This window comes from Macaca nemestrina, chromosome 18 (genome assembly GCF_043159975.1).
Source record: "Macaca nemestrina isolate mMacNem1 chromosome 18, mMacNem.hap1, whole genome shotgun sequence".
Taxonomy (NCBI): Eukaryota; Metazoa; Chordata; class Mammalia; order Primates; family Cercopithecidae; genus Macaca; species Macaca nemestrina.
In genome coordinates, this window is record NC_092142.1 from 11,157,249 (window position 1) to 11,182,147 (window position 24,899).

The following is a 24,899-nucleotide window of genomic DNA, read 5'->3' on the forward strand; positions in this document are numbered from 1 at the left end:
CCCTGGAACCCTCAGATGAGCAGGCTTAACCACAGAGAGCTAGTAAGACAGGCGACCAAGGCCAGTCTCCACTCAGAGGAGCCGGGGCTCCCTGGAGAAATGGCAGATTCCAGGTACAGATGGAGAAATGCACACAATGGGGCAGGGATATTGGAACATCCCAGATGGCAAGGAAGCTGCCAGACACCATGAGAGTCAGGTTAAGGAAGTCGTTTGAGCCTAGGAGTTTGAGACCAACCTGGGCAATATGGTGAAAGCTAACTGGAAGAGGTTCCCGCTGGCCAACAGTGGGACAATTTGAGTAGCAATAACAATATGTCTGCATCCATGAGTTTATGTGATACTTTTTTTTTTTTTTTTTTTTTAAAAGACAGAGTCTTGCTCTGTTGCCCAGACTGGAGTGCAGTGGAATGATCTTGGCTAATTGCAATCTCCACCTTCCAGGTTCAAGTGATTCTCCTGCCTCAGCCTCCTGAGTAGCTGGGATTACAGGCATGCACCACCACGCCTGGCTAATTTTTGCATTTTTGGAAGAGACAGGGTTTCACCATGTTGACCAGGCTGATCTCAAACTCCTGACCTTAGGTGATCTGCCCATCTTGGCCTCCTCAAGTGCTGGGATTACAGGTGTGAACCACCGCACCTGGCCTACTTGATACTTAAATAAACCCTCATTGGTCACCTCATGGAGGAAGCAGGGGACCTAACTCATTACTTTGAAAACTGAGTAGCAAAGGACAAGTTTCAAGCACACATTATGCCTTTTCTCTACAAAGTGTACCGTGCAAGGACTGCACATTTGATGAAGGGAGTTTTTCCTTCTGGATCATTTCAGCTCACAAGTGAAATGATAGAGTCACCACACCGCCACCCTGTCACAATCCCTGAAGAATTCAAGGATGGAGGACTGAGCACCAAGGGTTCCTGAGAGACAGCCAGGCGCTGGGAGCCTCCTGATGGAAGAACACACTCCTTTACAGACCGCATGCCGAAAACACTCAGATCTGAATCACATCAGGACTGTAGCTCTCACTACGCATTTGCAAGAAATATAGAGAACCAAGGAAAACATCAAAGGATGCAACATGATGCAATCAGCAAGCCTCACAGAACAACAGTTTGCCTGCAAGGGAAAAAATTTTAAAAATTTAAAAGATGCGCTGGGCACAGTGGCTCATGCCTGTAATCTCAGCACTTTGGGAGGCTGAGGCAGGAGGATCGCTTGAGCCCAGGAGTTTGAGACCAACCTGGGCAACATGGTGAAACCTCATCTCTACAAAAAAAAATAAATAAATAATAATAATAATAATACAAAAAGTGGCCAGGCATGGTGGTGTGGGCCTGAAGTCCCAGCTATTTGGGAGGCTGAGGTGGGAGGATCACTAGAGCCCAAGAGTTCAAGGTTGCAGTGATATGTGATCCTGCCACTTGCACTCCAGCCTGGGCAAGAGAGCAAGACCTTGTCTCAAGAAAAGAACAATTTAAAATATAAGAGAGAAAGAGAGAGGAGAGGGTGGGAAACCTATGTAGTAAAAGAGATTTTATTTTATCTTATTTTTTGAGACGGCGTCTCGCACTGTTGCCCAGACTGGAGTGCAGTGGCCGGATCTCAGCTCACTGCAAGCTCCACCTCCCGGGTTCATGACATTCTCCTGCCTCAGCCTCCTGAGTAGCTGGGACTACAGGCACCCGCCACCACGCCCAGCTAATATTTTTTTGTGTGTGTATTTTTAGTAGAGACGGGGTTTCACTGTGTTGGCCAAGATGGTCTCGATCTCCTGACCTCATGATCCACCTGCCTCAGCCTCCCAAAGTGCTGGCATTACAGGTGTGAGCCACCGCGCCCGGCCCATAAAAGGGACTTTATGTAGCAACCAACTGCAATATTGCAATGTGTGGATGTTATTTCAATTGCAACTCAAATGAATAAGCTGTAAAAAAATAAAGTTATGAGACAATCAAGGATAGGGACACTGGCTAGATATTTCATGCCATTTGGGTATTGTCAATTGTTTTAAAGTTTAGAAAACTGGAGGCTGGGCACGGTGGCTCATGAACCTTGGGAGGCTGAGGCAGGAGGGTGACTTGAGCCCAAGAATTTGAGACCAGCCTGGGTAACATAGTGAGAGCTCATCTCTACAAAAAAAATCAAACAATTAGCCAGGCGTGGTGGCATGCACCTATGGTCTCAGCTACTCAGGAGGCTGAAGTGGGAGGCTCAGTTGAGCAGGGGAGGTTGAGGTTGTAATGAGCCCTGATCATGCCACTGTACTCTAGCCTGGGTGACAGAACAAGACCCTGTCTGGGAAAAAAAAAAAAAAAAAAAAAAAGATTGAAAGTTCAGAAAATTCTATTGTGGTTTTCCTTTATTTATTTATTTATTTATTTATTTATTTATTTTGAGATGGAGTCTCACTCTGTCGCTCAGGCTGGAGTGCAGTGGCGCAATCTTGGCTCACTACAAGCTCCGCCTCCCGGGTTCACGCCATTCTCCTGCCTCAGCCTCCGGATTAGCTAGGACTACAGGCGCCTGCCACAATGCCCGGCTAATTTTTTTGGTATTTTTAGTAGAGACAGGGTTTCACCGTGTTAGCCAGGATGGTCTCGATCTCCTGACCTCGTTATCTGCCTGCCTCGGCCTCCCAAAGTGCTGGGATCACAGGCGTGAGCCACTGCGCCCAGCCTGTGGCTTTATTTTTTAAAATGATTCTTGGTCGGGCGCAGTGGCTCATGGCCTGTAATCCCAGCACTTTGGGAGGCCAAGGTGGACAGATCACCTGAGGTCGGGAGTTCGAGACCAGCCTTACCAACATGAAGAAACCCCATCTCTAATAAAAATGAAAACATAAAAAATAAATAAATAAAAGAATAGTCAGGCATGGTGGCACATGCCTGTAAGCCTAGCTACTCAGGAGGCTGAGATAGGAGAATTGCTTGAACCTGGGAGGCAGAGGTTGTAGTGAGCTGAGATCCCACCATTGCACTCCAGCCTGGGCAATAAGAGAGAAAGTCCATCTCAATTAAAAAAAAAAAAAAGATTCTTATCAAAAATTAGCCAGGCGTGGTGGTGCGAACCTGTAATCCCAACTACTTGGGAGACTGAGGCACAAGAATCACTTGAACCTGGGTGGCGGAGGTTGCAGTGAGCTAAGATCATGCCACTGAACTCCAACCTTAACAACAGAGGGGGACATTCTCTCAAAAAAAAAAAAACTTTCTTGTCTCTTAGGAATATCAAAATAATTATATTTGAACTGATGTGATGTGATCTCTGTGGTTTGCTTCAAAATGATCCAGGGAAGGGGAAAAGCTGGGTTAGAAATACAAAATGATTGGTCATGAATTGGGCATATTCAAGCAGGGTGATAGGGACATGGGATTCACTGTATTATTCTATTTTGTATATGTTTGGAATTCTCTATAGTAAATCTTTTTTTTTTTTCTTTTTCTTTAAGTATTAATCAGGGAAGCAGACTACTTCCTTTCAAATTACAGTTCTGCCATTTACTTGTGTGACCTTGAGCAAGTGAGTCAACCTTTCTGGGCCTATTTCCTCACCTGCAAAATGGAGATAATCACATCTACCTAACATCAAGGCCTGGAGCACAGTGGACTCGGTAGATACCCATGCAGTGGTTCCTTCTTTGATATGGGACCTGTGGTAGCCAGTCTCTGAGATGGCCACCGGTGATCCTGACTGCCTGGTGGTCACACCCTTGTGTAGTCACGTCTCACAATGGAGCAGGGGTCCTGGTCATCAGAGTGGCCAACAGAATATATCAGAAGTGATTTTATGTCACTTTTAAGATTAGGTTACCAATGACATGGCAACTTCTGTTTTTTCTTTTTTTTTTTTTTGAGACAGAGTCTTGCTCTGACGCCCAGGCTGGAGTGCAGTCGCGTGATCTTAGCTCACTGCAACCTCCACCTCCTGGGTTCAAGTGATTCTCCTGCCTCAGCCTACTAAGTAGCTGAGATTACAGGCATGCACCACCACGCACAGCTAATTTTTGTATTTTTAGTAGAGATGGGGTTTCACCATGTTGGCCAGGATGGTCTTGATTTCCTGACCTCGTGATCTGACCACCTCAGCCTTCCAAAGTTCTGGGATTACAGGCGTGAGCCACCGCACCTGGCCACTTCTGTTTCTGTCTTGATCACTCTCTCCCTCATTCTCCCTAGGGCAAGCCAGCTGCCATGGGAGCAGCCCTATACTGAGAGGCCCACATGGCAAGGAACTCAGGCCTCCAGCCAACAGCCATGGGAGGATGCCATCTTGGACACAGCTCCTCCTGCCCCAGTCAAGCCTTCAGATGACTGCAGCTCTGGGCAACCTCTTGACTACAACCTCTGGGGACCCTGAGCCAGAACCACCCAGCCGAGCTTCAGATGTGAGATAATAAATGTTTGTTATCTGTAGCTGCTAAGTTGAGGGAAATCTGTCATGCATCAATAGCTCCCTGCTACAGGCTCTAATGTTGAAGAAGTTCTTTCTGTTTTTGTTTGTTTGAAACAGAGTCTGACTCTGTCACCCAGGCTGGAGTGTAGTGTCAGGAGCTCGGCTCACTGCGACCTCCATCTCCCAGGTTCAAACGATTCTCCTGCCTCAGCCTCCCAAGTAGCTGGGATTACACGTGCTTACTACCACGCCTGCCTAATTTTTGTATTTTTAGTAGAGACAGGGTTTGGCCATGTTTGTCAGGCTGGTCTCAAACTCCTGACCTCAGGTGATCCTCCTGCCTCTGCCTCTCAAAGCACTGGAATTACAGGCGTGAGCCACCGCGCCCAACCTGTTGAAGAGTTTTAACTCTGTATAAGGCATGTTGTTGTGTTAGGTGGTTTCAAGGGGCAGGAAAGCCAAGGAGAGGTTCCTCTTAGAAGCAGATGGTGAAATGAGGGGTCCCAGGCTTACTTGAGCAGAGTTGGGGGTGAATGGATGAGACCACGAGGACAGCTGTACTCACACTCACTTTTTTTTTTTTTTCCATTATACTTTATGTTCTAAGGTACATGTGCACAACATGCAGGTTTGTTACATATGTATACATGTGCCATTGTGGAAGACAGCGTGGTGATTCCTCAAGGATCTAGAACTGGAAATACCATTTGACACTCACCTTTTAAGAAGGGGACTCGGAGTTATTAACTGATGGACAGAAAAGAGCAGAGAGGCCCGAGACTGACTTTCTAGAAGCCTGGAGCAGAAACCAACAGCCAGATGGCATGAAAAGAGGGAGTGGCCCACAGAGATTGCAGAAGTTACGGAGCCTTTATTCTTGTTTTTGTTTTCACCCCGAGTGGGGTTCTTTTTTTTTTTTTTTGTACTGGAAGTAAAAAGTAGTATTCCCCCAGTTATATACTTTTCATTTTCTTTTCTTTAATTAAAAATAATTTTTTTTTTTTAGAAACAGGGTCTTGCTATATTGTCCAGGCTAGTCTTAAACTCCTGGGCCAAGCCCGCCTTGGCCTCCCAAAGTGTTGGGATTATAGGTGTGAGCCACTGTGCCTGGCCTTGTGCTTTTTCTTCTGAAGAGCTTCTAGATTCTGCTAGAAACTGGGTAAGATCTGAAGGCAGTAAATACTCACTTGTGTCTGTTACCTGGCTCTTGGGAGCTTCAGTTTCCTCATCTGTAAAATGGAGAGAGAATCTTGTCTTCCTTTGCATTTTTATTTTTGACCATTTTAATATTTCTGGAATCAGAGTGTGTCTATTAATGGTTGCAAATATTTAATATGGTGTTTATTTCTCACCTCTACTTCTTAAAAGCTATAACCAAATCAATGTACCCTAAAATGTATGGTATTCTAGAAACTATGGCCATCAGCAGGTTATTTAATGGGAGAATTGAGTGGTCATATTAACTCCTTCAGCAAATACTGAATCACTACCACAACCTGGCCTATGGGAGGCTCGTAAAACTAGTTTATTTATTCTTTTTGAACAGCCTATAACTTTTTAAAAAGTATTTTTGTCCAGGCAAAAATCACAGGTGGCTCACACCTGTAATCCCAGCACTTTGGGAGGCTGAGGTGGGTGGATCGCTTGAGCTCAGGAGTTCAGGACCAGTCTGGGCAACATGGCGAAACCCCATCTCTACTAAAAATAATTTTTAAAAAAATTAGCCAGGCATGGTGGTGCATACCTGTGGTCTCAGCTATTTGGGAGGCTGCGGTGGGAGGATCACTTAAGCCTGGAAGGTAGAGGCTGCAGTGAGCCAAGATTGCGCCACTGTACTCCAGCCTGGGCAACAGAGCAAGATGCTGTCTCAAAAAATATACTTTGTTAAAAAAACAGTATTCCTGCTTTTTGTCAACAAAAGGATGTGCCAGATCCAGTCTGACTGGTTTCTGCCTCAAGACTTAGAATCATCTCCTTTCTAAGGAGTCCTGGGTTCTTTGAGTGGCAAAGAGAATGAAAGACCAAACTCTGGGGCCTGGGATTGTAGGTAAGAGGTGGTGGATGACTCTTAAAAAACAAACAAACAAACAACAACAACAAAACCACGTGATTTCTGGGCCACCTTTAGTAGTGACAGAGCTCAAAAAAGAAAATGTCCTTTTAGGATGCAACATCATTTCTGCAGTATCTCTCCCAAGAAGCATAACCTGGATGTAATCAGGAGAAATGTCAGACAGACCCAAATGAAGGTGCATTCCTCAACATTGCTGCCCTTTTACTCTCTAAATACGTCCGTGTCATGAGAAATAGAGAAAGACTCAGAATAGTTCCAGAATAACTAAATGCAATGGAGATCCTGGATTGAGTCGTCTTCTTTTTTTTTCTGATTCTCGCTCTGTCACCCAGGCTGGAGTGCAGTGCCGTGATCTCAGCTCACTGCAACCTTCACCTCCTGGGTTCAAGCGATTCTCATTCCTCAGTCTCCTGAGTAGCAGGGATTAGAGGCACATGCCACCATGCCTAGCTAATTTTTGTATTTTAGTAGAGACGGGGTTTCACCAGTCTCAAACTGGTGAGCTCAGGCAATCTTCCCGCCTTGGCCTCCCAAAAGATTACAGGCATGAGCCACTGCCCAACTTCTGGATTGAACCTTGAACTGAGAGAAAACATTACTCTAAAGGACAATGGAATATGAACCGTAGATTAGATAGTCTCTTAGTTTCTGTCATCGCACTCTGCTTACATAAGAGAATGTCCTTTTCTTACAGTACACATTGATGGCTGGACACAGTGGCTTAGGCCTGTAATCCCAGCACTTTGGGAGGCCAAGGCAGGAAGATCGCTTGAGCCCAGGAGTTTGAGACCAGCTGGGGCAACATAGTGAGACCTCATTTCTACAAAAAGTGAAAAATAAATTTAAAAAGTGCACATCGAAGTATTTAGGGGAAAGGGGGCATGATGTGTTAGTTACTCTCAAACACTTAGAGAATACACACACACACACACAATGTTGGCAATTAGGAAGACTCAGAAGCCAACTGGAAGAGGCTTCTACTGATCAACAATGGGACAATTTGAATAGCAATAAGAATATGTCTGCATCCATGAATTTATATGATATGCGTGTGTGTGTGTGTGTGTGTGTGTGTGTGTGTGTGTGTGTGTGTGTCACAGTCTCGTTCTGTCAGCCGGGCTAGAATGCAGCAGTGTGATCTTGGCTCACTGCAACCTCTGCCTCCTGGGTTCAAGTGATCCTCCTGCCTCAGCCTCCAGGGTAGCTGGGATTACAAGCATGTGCCATCATACCAGGCTAATTTTTGTATATTTAGTAGAGACAGGGTTTCGCCATGTTGGCCAGACTGGTCTCCAACTCCTGAGCTCACGTGATCCTCTCGCCTCGGCCTCCCAAATTGCTGGGGTTACTGGTGTGAGCCACTGCACTCATTCAGTTAGTGAATCTTGGTAAAATGTACACATCAGTTCTTCGTACTATTCTTGCTACCTTCTCGTAAGTCTGATATTATTTCAAAGTAAAAAGTTTTTTTTAAGTTATTTCAAGGACACTAATTCAAAATATCATTTTCCAATTCAACATATCTTGCTGCTATATTTTACATATTTCTTTCATTTGGGGTTTCATTAACCACTAAAAAATCCCCACCATGCTGCAAACAGTAAGTTTTGTCATTGCTGTGTGTATTTTAGGTTGCATGTTTATTTAGTGCTCCACATAATCACTAATGCTAAATTTGAAATGTCATTTAAATTGCCCAAGGATATAGAATTAAGTTTATGATCAACACATAAATGTTTTTAATTGATTTTCAACACTGCTTAAGAAACATTGAGTTTAATAAATTGAGCTTAGAGGCCAGACACAGTGGCTCACGCCTGTAGTCCCCGCACTTTGGGAGGCTGAGGTGGATGGATCACCTGAGGTCAGGAGTTCGAGACCAGCCTGGTCAACATGGTGAAACCCTGTCTCTACTAAAAATACAAAAATTAGCCGGGCGTGGTGGCAGGCGCCTGTAATCCCAGCTACTCAGGAGGCTGAGGGAGGAGAATCACTTGAACCCTGGAGGTAGAGATTGCAGTGAGCCAAGATCGTGCCACTGCACTCCAGCCTGGGCAACAGAGCAAGACTCCGTCTCAAAACAACAACAACAACAACAACAACACATAAACTGAGCTTAGAGCAACAACAACACATGTATAGAGAACCTGCAGTCTACCAGGTGGAGGGCCAGGTCAGAGGGCAGTGAACAGGCTGGACAAAGTCCTGTCTCCCAGACATTACTTATCTCTAGCAGGGAGGGGAAGGAGCTGAGGAGTGATTTCCACCCAGGGTGCAAAGTGTCATTAATAGGTAAACGGAGCCACAATCAAAATATTCAACAACAGATATGGGATGACTACTGTCCAGTGAGAATGGCCAATGGAGCAGGGTTCCATCAGCTGGTCCTGGTGTTCGAGGTTCTGACCCTTTAGTTCTGGGAGCTTGTCCCAGCAGGGTATCCATGAGGCTCTCGGCTCTTTACTGACATTTTAACCAACATGGGGACCCAAGAGGTGGACACAACAGCTGACCATCAGACCTAGGTAGACACTGGGGTTGTGGGGGCTAAGGAGAGATGCCTCGTTTAGAGAACACTGCTTAACAGTGATGTAGATTAGGGTCGACGGGACATGGGGTTTTTTGGGGTGATGAAAATGTTTGGAAATTAGACTGTGGTGATGGGTAAACATACTTGTAAATATACTAAAAACCAATGAATTAAATACTTTAAAGGGGTGAATTTTGAATTCATAGTATATGAAATCTATCTCAATTTTAAAATTTATTTTAAATTTTGTTTTAAAGATCTAAGGACAAATTTAGGAAGCAGAGACAGCAGCGTATATAAAGGCCAGGGGCCAAGCAGGAACATGGGGTTCAGGGTGAGTGGCCTTGGATGGCCTCAGATGTCCATATGCACAGCCTGACCCTGCGGCCGGCCTGTCCCTACAGGGCCCTCAGGCCCCTGGAGGTGGCTTCAAGAGGTTAATGGAGAAAACCATGGCATCAGGGAGGAATTCCAACTCAAGGCCTCTTGGGCCCCTGGAAAATGCTTTCACTGGGATAATATTTTCTCACCACTGTTTTCAGGGCTGGGGTCGGAGGCTGCAACCTCAGGTGCTCATAGGGCCAGGCAAAGCTGAGAAATAAGTCAACTGAGTAGGTGAGGGCTGAAGCTCACCCACAGGCAGCTCCCTGCAACTCCAGCCCATTCTTCCGGCTCTAACAGATTTCCAAAAGAAGCCAGCAGGCCGGGCACAGTAGCTCATGCCTGGAATCCCAGCACCTTGGGAGGCCAAGGCAAGAGGATCGCTTGAGGCCGGAGCCTGAGACCAACCTGGGCAACTAGAGAGACCCCATCTCCACAAAGAACAACAACAACAAAAATAGCTGGTGTGGTGGTACATGCCTGTAATCCCAGCTACTCAGAAGGCTGAGGCGGGAGGATCACTTGAACCCAGGAGCTCGAGGCTGCTGTGAACTATGATCATGCCACTGCACTCCCGGCCGGACCACAGACGTAGACGTTGTCTTTAAAACAAACAAACAAACAAGCCAGCAATCATATTTTTAAAACCTACTTTAGTGAAGTAAAATTCACATCCCACAAAATTAACCATTTTAAAGTAAACAATTCAGTGGCATGAAGGGAACAATTCACACTGTTGTCCCCAACGTTTCCATCACTCCAAAGCAAAACCCTGTACCTCTTGGGCAGTTTCACCCCATTCTCCCCGCTCCTCCCAGATCCTGGCAGCCACCAATCTGCCTCTGTCTCAGTGTGTTCATCTATTCTAAGCAATCCAGATTTTCAATGTAATCTTTTCTTTTTCTTTCTTTTTTTCAGACAGAGTCTCGCTCTGTCGCCCAGGCTGGAGTGCAGTGGTGCAATCTTGACTCACTGCAACCTCCTGGGTTCAAGCGATTCTCATGCCTCAGCCTCCCGAGCAGTGGGGATTACAGGTGCATGCCACCACGCCTGACTAATTTTTGTATTTTTAGTAGAGACAGGGTTTCACCATGTTGGCCAGGCTGGTGTTTAACTCCTAGCCTCAAGTGATCTGCCCACCTCAGCCTTCCAAAGTGCTGGGATTACAGGTGTGAGCCACCACGCCCGGCCTAATGTGATCTTTTCTAATTGTAAATTTTAAATTCAAATGAATGTAAAATATCTCCCTGGCTGACAAGAGCATGCCTGAGGCTTGGAGTCAGTTAGCTGACTGTCACTTTGCAATTTTTATTCTAAAGTATGTTAAAGTCCAGGGGAGAAATACATCTGTATTTTAATGCAGGGAATCCATGAACATGATTTGTGGCTATCTCTGAGTCATCTCAGAAGCCGGCTTGCTCCTGTCATGAGTGAAGGGTGAGCAGGGGGCCATGGAACCCCCAAGGCTGGGCTCCACATGAAGAGGACTCCTCAGGGCTGAAGAAAGTCCCCTGGACCCTTTTTAAAATCACATTTCGCTTTACTCTCTCAAGTTTCCTTGCTTCAGTCATTGCTTATATGTTTATTGTCTTCTCCCTAAGTAAAATGTCAGCTCCAGGAAGACAGGGACCAAGCCTATCTGGTTTTCTCTGTGGCCCCTAGAAATGTGCTTGGCACACAAAGGTCCTTGAAAATGTTTGTTGGTTTAATGAACAAATGAATGAGCAAAAGAATAAACCAGTGGTTCTCAAAGAGGTGGGTGATCTGGAGTGTCCCCCAGCAATGTCTGGAGACATTTTGGTTGTCACAATGGGGGCTGTACCGGCATCTACAGGATAAGGCCAGGGATGGTGCAAAGCATCCTATGATGCACAGGACAGCCCCATAATAGAGAATGACCTGGCCCCAAATGGCAAAAGTGCTAACCTTGAAATAAATGAATGATTAAATATTTGGCCGGATGCGGTGGCTCACGCCCTGAATCCCCAGCACTTTGGGAGGCTGAGGCGGGTGGATCGCTTGAGGTCAGGAGTTCGAGACCAGCCTGCGCAACACAGTGAATCCCCATCTCTACTAAAAATACAAAACGTAGCCAGGCATGGTGATACATGCCTGTAATCCCAGCTACTCAGGACGCTGAAGCAGGAGAATCACTTGAACCTGGGAGGCAAAGGTTGCAGTGAGCCGAGGTTGTGCCACTGTACTCTGGCCTGGGTGACAGAGCAACACTGTCTCAAAAATAAAAAAATAAAAGAACTAAATATTCCAGGTCCATGCAGTCAAGCTGCTGTCTAAGTTTATAAAACATCAAAGAACCTGACCAATGTCCTCTCCCAAATGTCTTCCCAGATTATGTGGGTCACAGGTCAGCAGAAATCACCCCTCAGTGATTTTATTTTATTTTATTTTTGAGACAGAGTTTCATTTTGTTGCCCAGGCTGGAGTACAGTGGCACAATCTCGGCTCACTGCAATCTCCACCTCCTGGGTTCAAGCAATTCTCCTGCCTCAACCTCCTGAATAGCTGGGATTACAGGCGCCTGCCACCACGTCCAGGTGATTTTTGTATTTTAGTAGAGACAGGGTTTCACCATGTTGCCCAGGCTGGTCTTGAACTCCTGAGCTCAGGCAACCCACCTGTCTTGGCCTCCCAAAGTGCACGGATTACAGACTCGAGCCACCGCACCCAGCCCTTCAGTGATTTTATTGTGGGCGCAGCTTATGCAACAATTTCATGTGAACAAGAAATATAAATAAGAGGAAGTTAAACTGCCTTAGATGTAAGGAGTTAATTTCAAAATATGTAATTCTGTGCCCTAATCAAAGAGAACCGAAATCTGTCTAGTTCCCTGATTCTGTGGGTTATTTTCCTTCGTAATCATGAACCTTCCTTAAAATTAAACAATCAGCTCTTGATGGGACCTGCTTATGTGTCATATTTCTATAATTTCAAAATAGATTTTAAAGAGCTGGTGACAATACAATACAACTTTGTTCCCAAAAGCTCAGGGGACAGGGGTTTGGATAAGGGGTCCTCACTCATCGAGGTGAGCAGAACTCCTGGAAAATCAACAAAGAAAAGCTAAACGTCTTCTCCTTAGTGTGTGGGAGCGTGATGTGGTGTGTGCATGTCTGTGCATGGGTGCCAGTTAGAGATGTACTAATGTTGATTTTAGAGGATGAGTGCCCACCAAGGCGTCATCAATACCATCACCTGTACCCTCTCCTTCCTTGCCCTTACACCTCCGGCTTCTCTTGGTCAATGTCACAAACAGAAGTGTTAGAAGGTGCTTTCAGTTCCCTCAAATACAAATTTCACTTATCCAAATCCAAACCCCAGACAGAGAGGGGATAATCTAAATCAGAGATCTCAACCAGGGGCAATCTGGCTGCGAGGGCACACTTGGTTACGTCAGGAGACATGTTTGGTTGTCACAGCTGAGGAGTTGGAAGCTACTGGCATGTAGTGGGTGGGGGCCAGAGGTGCTGCCCAGCATCCTTGGATGCACAGGACATCCCTACAACATAGAATGATCTGCCTCAAATATCCACAGTGCCAAGGCTATGAAGCTGCTCTAAAGAGTGGTCAATTCTGCATTAGCATTTACAGGAGGAAAATATAAAGTACTCCCCAGGGTGAGCCGAAGATGGAAGCCCTGAATCTGCCGTTCTCACGGCAAAGCTCATGCTGAGTGTCTTGCCCTGAGAGTATCTGCACACAATGTAATGCAAGATATGGAGTCTAGAGCCCAATTCTAAGGGTTCAAATCTCCTCTTTTTTCTTTTTAGAGGTGGGGTCTTGCTATGTTGTCAAAGCTGGACTCGAACACCTGAACTGAAGCCATCCTTCCACCTCAGCCTCCTTAGTAACTGGGATTACAGGGGCACGCCACTGTGTCAGGCTCAAATGCCCTCCTTGAAGTGAACAGGTATGTGACATTGAGCAAGTCACTCAACTCTCTCCCTTAGCCTGTCTTTTTAACCTTGACTTTGAGAAAATAAGAGTGCCTAGGTTTGTAATGAAGACGAAATGAATTATGCTAAATAAAAAACCCGGAATAGTGCTTGCATACAGTAAGTGCTGGGGAAGTGTTTGCTATTGTTATTTTTCATTCAACGTAAGTTCCCCCCAAACAGCAGCCAACAATTTCAACGGGGGCTTACGTTCAGGACTGCTGTTGTATCCAATGGCAGATAAAGTGACTGCTGAAGACTTCTTGAAAGACAAAACTTACTTTGATGGGCTAGTTAGGGATTTTCAGGGGTGATTTTTACTTTACATGTTTGCCTGAAGACCTGGGCCCACTAACATGTGACTTCCTGTAGCGTCTGAGACCACAGGACAATGATCTTCTCAAAATGACATTCACTAGGCTCAACAAGGACCAACCAAGAAATACTACCCAGACTGGGTACAGTGCCTCACACCTTTAATCCCAGCACTTTGGGAGGCCAAGGCGGGAGGATCACTTGAGGCTAGAGTTTGAGACCCTGTCTCTACAATATAATAAAATAAAATAAAATTAGTAGGGCGCAGTAGTGCATGCTTGTATTCCCAGCTACTGAGGAGGCTGAGAAGGGAGGACTGCTTGAGCTCAGGAGGTTGAAGCTGCAGTGAGCCATGATTACACCGCTGCACTCCAGCCTGGGCAACAGAGCGAGACCTTATACCCCCACAACTCCGCAAAAGAAAAAGAAACACTGGCCAGACGCCACACACAAAACCAGCTCTGACAACTGGGACCAAAATTAGATCTAAGAAATCTGTCTGTGGCAGGAAGACACTCTCCTACTTTGGGAGGGAATTCATGGGAGCCCATGACCTTTGGGTTCAGAGGAATTCTGTGAAAACAGTGCCTTGAAAGCATAAAATAACTTTCCATAGGAAGACAGTTTCCAACTCCAGGGAGAACCCCAGAGTGACGGGGTGAGCTGAGAACATGCCTCTGCACAGCCCAGGATGTGGAAGTCACACTCTTGATCAGAATAACAGGTGCCACTTATGAAACCCACAAGGGGCATCGGGAGCCCTGCCAGGTCCCCTAAACACATTGTTCACCTCATTTAATCATCTTTTTACAACCTTACAGTATAGCCAACATCATCCCCATTTTACAGAAGAGAAAACTGGGGACCCAGAAGGTGCGGTGGTCACTGTTCAAATTCAAGGTCACTATGAGTCAAGGGTTCACATCAGGCTTGGGCTGATGAGGGCCTGCCTGGGAATGACCCTGGCCTCCCATAGCACAGAGGCTCCACGAGGACTGTGGTATCTGCCACCCACTGCCACTGCACTGGAGGGACTGAGTTGGCCAGCAGGCCTTGGGTCTGGGTAAACAGAGTCATAGAAAAGGTTGGTGGGAAACGGAGGCTACAGTTTCTATGATTGAAGGTAACCCACAGTGCTTTGGCTCTCGCCTGTGGCAGCCAGACACAATTCTTGTAGTGGTAGAGCAAAAGGAGCTATGTGGGTGCAGGGCCTAGATCTCCCAATGAGCTCAAGATGCTCTATCTCTGCCTTCCTATAGAGCTGAGAAAACACAGTTTTATATCAAAGCCTATTTGCATCTGCCAGCTTGTGCCCAGAACTGTACTGTGGGGGTGCAGGCACTTGGCTAGGGAGTGGTAGAATCAAGACCCAGGTCCGTCTGACCTAAAGCCCAGGCTCCTCCTGCATCCCAAGGCAGCTTGAAACCCACAACACTCACTCACTCACAGCTGGTCTGAAACACGGCATGGCTAAAACAGAGTTACCATAAGGCCCAGCAATTCCACTCCTAGGTATGTGCCCAAGAGAACCCAAAATGTATGCTCCCAAAAAACATTCATAGCAACATTATTCATAACAACACAAAAGCAGAAACAACTCAAATGCCCATCAACCTATGAATGGATAAACAAAAGTGGTATGTCCACACAATGGGTGATTATTTGACCATCAAAAGGAATGAAATAATGATAAACACCAAAACCAGGATGAACCTGGAAAATGTGCTAAGTGAAAGAAGCCGGACAAAAAGCCACATATTATACAAAACAGGTGTCACCTAGACTGGGCTAAGGGATACCCAGATCGCATCTGGGTCTGTGAAGGTGTTTCTGGGAAAAAAAATTAGCATTTGAATTGGCGGACTGAGAAAAGAAGCTCCACCCTCATGCAGTGGCTCAGGGCTGTAATCCCAGCACTTTGAGGGGCCAAGGCGGGAGGATCACTTGAGCTCTGGAGCTCAAGACCAGCCTGGGCAACATAGTGAGACCCCATTTCTACAAAAAAATAGAAAAATTAGCCAGGCGTGGTGGTGCATGCCTGTAGTCCCAGCTACTCAGGGGGCTGAGGCAGGAGGATCAATTGAGCTTGGGAGGTGGAGGCTGCAGTGAGTTGAGATCACACCATAGTACTCCAGCCTGAGTGACAGAGCAAGACCCTGTCTCAAAAAAAAAAAAAAAAGAAAAGAAAAGAAAAGGAAAAAGAAGGCCCACCCTTCCCAGTCCGGATGGGCAGTATCCAATCCTTTGAGGGCCTGAATACGACAACAAAGAAAGGAAGAGGGAATTTCCTCTCCCTGCTTAAGCTGGGATAGCCGTCCCCATCTCCTCTGAGACATCACACCTCCTGGCTTTGGGGCCTCTGGAGTCAGACTAGGACTTACATGTTGGATCCTCTGTTCTGGGGCTTTCAGATTCAGACTGAGACACTGTAGGCTCCCCTGGTTCCCAGGCCTTCGGGCTAGGATGGGTTGTATGCCACCAGCGTTCCTTGGTCTGCTGCTTGTGGATGGCAGACCGTGGGACTTCTCAGCCTCCATAGTGGCATGAATTAATCCCTCAACATAAACCTCTTTCTACATATTTGTAGATATCCCATTGGTTTTGTTTCTTTGGAGATCCCTGACTAACCCAGATTTCATTTACACGAAATGTCCGGAATAGGCAAATTCATAGGAACAGAAAGTAGATTAGTGGTTCTCAGGGGCTTGGGGAAGGGGAAAATGGGTAGGGACTGTTTAATGGGTACAGGGTTCCCATTTGGCACAGTGAAAAACTTTTGGAACTACATAGTAGTAATGGAAGTACAACCTTGTGAATGTACCAAAACCAAGACCGAATCGTACACTTTTAAAGAATAAATTGGTGGAATGTGAATTATATTTCTTTTTATTTGTTTGTTTCATTTTGTCTTGGAGACAAGGTCTTGCTCTGTGATGTGATAATGGCTCACTGCAGCCTCCACCTCCCAGGCTCAAGCAATCTTCCTACCTCAGCCTCCCAAGTAGCCGGGACTACAGGTGTGTGCCACCATGTCTGGCTACTTTTTGCATTTTTTGTAGATACGGGGCTTTGCCATGTTGCCCAGGCTGGTCTCAAAACTCCTGGCCTCAGCAATCCATCTGCCTCAGCCTCCCAAAGTGCTGGAATTACAGGCGTGAGCCACAATGCCTGGCCATAAATTATATTAAACACACACACACACGTACAAACACACACACGCACACTGACATTCTAAAAGCAAAGGAAACAAAAGTACAAATACACCACTTTGGGAAGCCAAGGCGGGCAAATCACGAGGTCAGGAGATTGAGACCATCCTGGCTAACACTGTGAAACCCTTTCGCTACTAAAAATACAAAAAATTAGCCGGGCGTGGTGGCAGGTACCTGTAGTCCCAGCTACTTGGGAGGCTGAGGCAGGAGAATGGTGTGAACCCGGGAGGCAGAACTTGCAGTGAGCCGAGATCACGCCACTGCACTTCAGCCTCGGGGATAGAGCAAGACTCCATATAAAAAAAAAAATAAATAAATAAATAAATAAAGTACAAAGAGGCAAATGGAATTACATTAAACCTAAAAACTTTTGTGCATTGGAAGACACAATCAACAGAATAAAAAGGCAGCCTATAGAATAAGAGAAAATGTTAATATCCAGAATAAAGAACTCAACAACAAAAATCCAATAACCTGATTTTAAAAATGGGCAAGAGACTTGAATAGACATTTCTCCAAACGTGATATACAAATGGACATGTAGCACATGAAAAAATGCTCAGCATCATTAACCATTAGGGATATGCCAATCTAAACCACAATGAAATAACATAGTTATCACACCCATGAGGATGGTCACTATCAAAAACACAGACAATAACAATGTTGGCAAGGATATGGAGAAACTAGAACCCTTGTACAGTGTCGGTAAGATTGTAAAATGGTGCAACTTATGTGGAAAACGGTATGGTAGTTCCTCAAAAAATTCAAAATAGAACTACCATAGGATCCAGCAATCTCACTTTTGGGTATATGGCCAAAAGAATTGAAAGCAGAGTCTCAAAGAGAGATTTGCATAACCACGTTCATTGCAGTACTATTCACAATAGCAAGAGGTACAAGCATACCCCAGTGGATGAATGGGTAAATAAAACATAGTTTATTCATATCATGGCATTATTATCCAGCCTTAAAAAGAAACGAAATTCTGGCACATTTTACAACACGGGTGACCCTTGAGGACATTATGCTAAGTGAAGTAAGCCAGTCAAAAAAGGACAAACACTGTATGATTCTACTTTTATGGGGTCCCTAGAGTAGTCAAATGCATACAGACAGAAAGGAGAATGGTATTTACCAGGGGCTGGGGGAAGGAGAGTTGTTAAACGGTACAGAGTTTCAGTTTTGCGAGATGAAAACGCTCTGTTTCACAACAATGTGACTATACTTAAACTACTAAACTGTATAATTTAAAATGACTAAGATGGAATTTTATGCGTGGGTTTTTTTTTTCTTTTTTTAAATCATAGTTTTTAAAGTTGAAGAAAAGTAAAAGAAATAAAAAGTTTGTCCACCGGGGAAAAACACACACAGCAAGGCTAATGTTTCCTCTATGTGCCCAGCTCTGTTGTGGAATTACACCCTCCACTTATCCTGCAAGATGCGACGTACTCCCCAGGGCCCCCCACCACAACACTGCACCTCACTGACCTGGAACCAGGGACAGAAACAGCAGAGACCAGAGCTCCATCCCCAGGGCTTAGCCCAGCACCTGCCCCGGCAGATGCTGGATAAATATTTACTAAATAAACTGTATAGTAACCGCGTGGTGAAGTCAGGCTGATACAATTATCCCCATTTTACAGACTGGCCAATGGAGGCCCAGCAAAGCAAGGTGACCTGTCCAAAAATCATAAAGCCAGAAAGTGGTTAAGGAAGAGATGAACCCAATGTCCCAGACTCCTGTGACAGGCCCCCTTCCACAGCATCACCTCCTTTCGATGTCAGCCTGGAATCCATTTCAACAAGGGATTTACAAATAACCATTTTCACTCTGCACTAGTGATTGGTAACTTTTGTGGATCATGGGCCCATTTGATAATCCAATTAATGTTTGGAGCCTTTGGGAGGTCAAGGCAGAGAGATCGCTTGAGTCCAGGAGTTCAAGATCAGCCTGGGCAACACAGCAAGACCCTGTCTTATAAACAAACAAACAAAGTTTGGATCCTTTTCCTAAAACAACACACATATGAAACTTAGATAATAGTTTTCAGAGGTTTCCTGAACGCCTGAAGCCCATCTGTAGACCTCAGTTAAGAATTCCTTTCTAGGCTGGGCACAGTGGCTCACGCCTGTAATCCCAGCACTTTGGGAGGCTAAGGTACGAGGATCATGCAAGATAAGGAGTTCGAGACCAGCCTGACCAACATGAGGAAACCCTGTCTCTACTACAAATACAAAATTAGCCAGCATGGTGGCACATACCTGTAATCCCAGCTACTCAGGAGGCTGAGGCAGGAGAATCACTTGAACTCGGGAGGCGGAGGTTGCAGTGAGCCGAGATCATACCACGGCACTCCAGCCTGGGCAAAAAGAGAGAAACTCCATCTCCAAAAAAAAAAAAAAAAAAATTCCCTTTCTACACTGCTATCCGGGTAAGTTAATTTGTTCTCAGGATTTTAGAGCCATCTCTACATTCCTATGCATCAGAATCATCTGGGGGTGCTATTTAAATTTATGTTTCTAGGCCCATCCCCTGTGAATCTGGTTAAATAAGTCCAGGGCCAGACCTAGGAATCTGCATTAGGCACACCGAGGATTCTGGGATGGGTGGCTCTCAAACATACCCACCTGGATGCATGAACTGCTGCCTCCCAGATCTCTGATTACAGCCCTGGTGGCTTCTCCAGCTCCTGGCCTCTCCTCCCAGCTGTCCACTGGCTACTAGAATGTTCCAACACAGCCTAACAAGGACCACTCTGAACTCAACATCTTTCCTCCAAAAGTGCTTCTTCACCTGAGTCACCAGACCACCAGCCTGAGCGTCACCCTGATGATTCCCGTCCCCACCCTACATGTTGACCATCAGCAAGGTGGGCGGGTTCTACCTCCCCTGTGCCTCTGGGCCCCTTTTCTCCATCATCCCTGCCAGTGCCTTGGTCTGATCTCCTACCCTCCTTCTACCCGAACAACCCAGCCTCCATCCTGCAATCCTCATATCACTGCCCTGAGCAAAATCCTTCCACGGTGACTGAACTCTGGAACTGCCCTGCCCAATGCCACAGTCACATGTGGCTATTTACATTCAATTTGATTAAAGTAAATAATATCGAAACATCAGTCGCCCTGGCCACATTTCAGCTGTTCAGTCACCACAGGTGGCTGGGGCCACCGTGCTGCACAGCACAGATAAAGGCACAGCCCCATCCTCTAGAACGTTCAGTGGACAATGCACCTCCAGAGCTTGGAGCTTGGTTGCTGAGCGCTGCAGGGTCTGGCCCCAATCTCCACTCAGGCCACTCACCAGCACCTGGGTCTTGAGCCACACGGAACCATCCTAAACTCATGACCTTCCCTCCAGGCCTCCCCATGGTATATCTACCCCTCCCAGCCTAACCAACTCCTACCCCACCTGTGGGTCCCAGCTTAGCTGTTTCCTCCTCCTCTGGCCAGGGTAAGAGCCCCAGCTTCTGCCTATCCCCGCATTTAAAATACTGAGCTCTGGCCAGACGCGGTGGCTGACACCTGTAATCTCAGCACTGTGGGAGGCCAAAGCACGCAGATCACCTGAGATCAGGAGTTTGAGACCAGCCTGGCCAATATGGTAAAACCCCATCTCTACTAAAACAAAACAAAACAAAGAAAAAAAACACACCAATTAGCCAAGCGTGGTGGCGTGCACCTGTAGTCCCAGCTACTTGGGAGACTGAAGCAGGAGAATTGCTTGAACCCAGGAGGCAGAGGTTGCAATGAGCCTAGTTTGCACCACTATGCTCCAGTGTGGGTGACAGAGCGAGACTCCATCTCAAAAACAAAAACAAAAACAAAACAAAACAAAACACAAATACTGAGTTGTAACAGCCACCGGTATGCCTACTCCCACCCCACAAATCAGTGGTTTTCAACCGGGGGCAAGTTTGCCCCATAGAGGATATTTGGCAATGCCTGAGACTTTATGGATGGGCTGCTACTGGCATCTGGTGAATAGAGGCCAGGGATGCTGCTCAACATCCTATGGTGCACAGGACACTCCCTATAGCAAAGAAGTATCTGGCCTAAAACGTCAGGAGTGCTGAGATTAAGCCACCCTGCCCTAGATTGCACAACCCGTAAAGGCAGGAGTGGAGTCCTGAACTCTGCATATCCCCAGCCACTAGCCCAGAGTTGGGTATACAGGAGATGCTCAATAGAGATTGAACACATATGAGTTCAGATGTTCTAGAAGATTCTTTACCCAGGATTCCAGTTCTCCTGCAGTGTCTTCCCTTAAAGACAATCACTGGCCATTATGGTGGGATGAATAATAGCCTCTGAAAATATCCAGGTCTTGGATGGGTGCAGTGGCTCATACCTATAATCCCAGGGCTTTGAGAGGCTGACGCAGGAAGAGTACTTGAGGCTGGAAGTTCCAGATCAGCCTGGACAGCATAGCAAAACCCCATTTCTACAAAATTAAATTTTTAAAAAATTAGCCAGGGGTGGTGGCAACCCTTATAGTCCTAGCTACTTGGGAGGCTGAGGCAGGAGGATCTCTTGAACCCAAAAGTTTGAGGTTCCAGTAAGCCATAATTGTACCACTGCACTATAGCCTCGGCAACAGAGTAAAACCCTGTCTCAAAAAAAAGAAATCCAGGTTCTAATCCTCAGAAATTGTGAAGGCTACCTTATATGACACAAGGGACTTTGCAGATGTAATTTAATTAAGAATTTTTTTTGTAGCCTCTGCCTCCTGGGTTCAAGTGATTCTCCTTCCCCAACCTCCTGAGTGGCTGAGATTACAGGTCGTGCCACTATACCTGGCAATTTTTTTTTTTTTTTTTTGAGACGGAGTCTCACTCTGTCTCCCAGGCTGGAGTGCAGTGGCCGGATCTCAGCTCACTGCAATCTCCGCCTCCCGGGTTTACGCCATTCTCCTGCCTCAGCCTCCTGAGTAGCTGGGACTACAGGCGCCCGCCACCTCGCCTGGCTAGTTTTTTGTATTTTTAAGTAGAGACGGGGTTTCACCATGTTAGCCAGGATGGTCTCGATCTCCTGACCTCATGATCCACCCATCTCGGCCTCCCAAAGTGCTGGCTTGAGCCACCGCGCCCGGCCTACCTGGCTAATTTTTATAGCTTTTGGTACAGACAGGGTTTCACCATGTTGGCCAGGTTGGTCACGAAATTCTAACCTCAAGTGATCTGCCCGCCTTGGATTCCCAAAGTGCTGGGATTATTTATGGATGTGAGTCACTGCACTCAGCATATAATTAAGGATCTTGAGATGCAAAGGTTATCCTAGATGATCTGGGTGGACCCTAAATGCCATCACAACAGTCCTTACAAGAAAGAGGCACAGGGAAACTTCTCTCTCTCTCTCTCTCTCTCTCACACACACACACACACACACATCACCTGACCATGGAACAGAGAGAGATCTGAACATGCTGTAATGTTGGCCTTGAAGGTGGAGGAACAGGCCACAAGCCACAGAATGCCAGCAGCCACCAAAAGCTGGAAAAGGCAAAGAACAGATTTTCCCCTAGTTCTTCCAAAGGGAGTATGGCCTTGCTGCCACCTTGGTTTCAGCCCAGGAACACTGACTGTGGACTTTTGGCCTCCAGAACTGCAGGAGAATAAACTTCTTTGGTCTTAAGCCAAGATGATAATGGTAATTTGTTCTAGCGGTCATAGAAAACTAATACAGTCTATTCCTTTCCGGGGTTTATTAGAGAGTTTAATATTAAAAACAGAGACTTAACAAGGAATGGCATTTAGGTGCCAAGGCCCATTCCATGCCTACTGGCTCTGATAGCTGGAAGGAGAGATAGGGCTGAACTGGGTGGGTGAGTGAGGCTGAGCCGTGGGTGTTTCTAGAAGGGGCTGCCGCCTGGGCCATCGGTAACCACGTTCACGGGTCACTCCTCATGCTTTGGTCCTGCCACCTTCTGGGATGCTAGAGGTCTCAGGCAGTTAAGTGACTTGACCCAGGACTAGCCTGTCTAACTAGACTCAGCAGGGATAGGAATAAAACACCAAGCCCTCTTCCACGTGTCCAGTCCACTGCCAAGCTTGCTCCCCACTAGCCTCAGTGGCTTTCTCTGATCTTACAACATAGCCCCAGGGCCTTTGTGCTTGCTGCTCCTTCAGCTTGGAACACTCTTTCTCTGGAGTCTCCCATGGCTGGCCGCTTCTCATCATTCAGGTCTCAGCTCAAATGTCACCTCCTCAGAGAGGCCCTCCAATGGCTGCACTAAGGCAAGTGGCCTTCTCTAGTTACCTTCTCTTTCATCACAGGGCTGAATTTCTTCTCACATTCAATTATCTCATTAATCTCTTTGCCTGTTCAACATCAGCTCCACCCCTTCTTCCTGCTTCTCCCAATGCAGGCTCCAGGAGGGCAGGGACCTTTTCTGATGTGTTCACAGATACGTCCCCAGACCCAGGCCTGGCACACAGTAGGTGCTCAATATATTTTGAATGAATGAGTAAATGAATGAATTTGCAGCTTTGGGGAACGCCTGACCCAAGCTCCATCCCAACACACCTGATCTTGGCTTTCCTAAAGGCCAGCTCCTCCTCGTTTCCAAAGTCCAGGGACACATCCTCCGTATCGTCCACCAGGGCCTGGGGGGACAGCAAGGGCAGGTGGCAGGCCCAAGCGCGGTGCACACCCCGACCCCACCCGCCCTGTCCTCCTGGGCTTGGACTCCACTCGCACCCCACTGGGTTCCCAAGTGGACCCTCGGAGCTGGCGGGGCCCCTCCGCTGCGGCCGCAGTGGCAAAGCCCTCTCCACCCTCCCGACCACCGGGTGCAGCCCAGCCCCAGGCCCCGGCGCATCCCTCCTCCTCCTCCCGGCTTCTCCAGCGCTCCAGTAGGCTCCTCTCGTCCCCGCCCCACCTCCAGCCCCAGCATCCCCGTGGCCCTACCTGCTTCATAACCCTCCCAGGAGCCCACCTGGCGCCCAGGCCCAGGGCTCCAGCTCTACCCGTCGCCGGTGAAGGGCTCGGACGCCGGGCGGGCGGATGCGGGCAGCGGGCAGTGGACGCTGAGGGTCTGGGCCTGCGCCCTGTGGGGCCGCCTCAGCGCAGGTTCTCGGGTGGGGCGGGGCGCTCGGGGCCCAGGGCGCAGTCGCGGGCTGGGGAGGGGGCTTGGCTCGCCGCGGACGCGCCGGGGAGAGAAAGCGGCGGCAGGGAGGGAACAGCCTGGGGAACTGCGGACAGAGATACTGGGAGGAATGGGAGTAGGGCGGGGGGCGGTGGGGGTAGGCTGCGTCAGCGAATGGTGTGGACAGCGCATAAACGTGAATGGAGTGAATGATAAGGCAAGGAATGAATGTCAGTGGTGGGCAGCCACATTCAGGGTTGGGAGAAATCCTGTGTTTCCCAACAGTCTCTGCGCGCAAGAAATTCCCAGGAACCTTGTGAAAAGCAGATTCTCAGGCCCGGCCCAGGGGATGTGGAAGGCCTGGAGTGGGGCCCTAGAACCTGCCTTTCCCGCCCCGCCCCGCCCCGCCACCAAAAAGAAAGAAAGAAAGAAAGAAAAGGGCCTCGCTGTCGCCCAGGCTGGAGAGCAATGGTGCCATCATAGCTCACTGTGCCCTCAAACTCCTGGGCTCAAGCAATCCTCCCGCCTCAGCCTCCCGAATAGCTGGGACCACAGGCTGCACCACTACACCTGGCTAATTTTTTAATTTTTTGTAGAGAGGAGGGTCTCACTATGTTGCCCAGGCTAGTCTTGAACACCTAGGTTCAAGCCATCCTCCTACCTCAGCCTCCTAGTGTTCGATTACAGGAGTGGGTCACCACACCCAGCCTCATCTGCCTTTTAAGGGGTGATGCTGCTGCAGTCACAGCTTCAGAACCACAATGAGATCTGCGTGCATCGCCATGCCAGGCACTTATTAAACACAAAATTATTAGTAGTATTAATATTATGATTGACAGTAATAGTAGTGTTTCTTGATGTGGAAGTCTTCCTGGGTAACTCCCCGGAAAGAAAACTTATTACCTGAGGGTTTTCCTGGCCCAGGACACAGTGACTCTCCTCTCCTGT

The 24,899-nt window shown here is 47.2% G+C and overlaps 1 protein-coding gene across 4 annotated transcripts in view; it reads right to left on the reverse strand.

Moving 5' to 3' along the window:
- LOC105467780 (trans-golgi network vesicle protein 23 homolog A) overlaps positions 1 to 24,202 on the reverse strand; it is a 53,023-nt gene extending 28,821 nt beyond the window's left edge. For 2 of the 4 annotated variants that reach the window (XM_071084113.1, XM_071084112.1), the window contains exons 1-2: positions 23,774 to 24,202; positions 23,390 to 23,469 (exon numbers count right to left, since the gene is read on the reverse strand). In XM_071084113.1, the coding sequence (XP_070940214.1) occupies positions 23,390 to 23,469; positions 23,774 to 23,782 (89 nt within the window). In that variant the 5' untranslated portion in view covers positions 23,783 to 24,202. The remainder of the gene's footprint in view (positions 1 to 23,389; positions 23,470 to 23,773) is intronic. The other 2 variants (XM_011717489.3, XM_011717488.2) reach the window with 2 other exon arrangements.
- Positions 24,203 to 24,899: the final 697 nt, after the last annotated feature.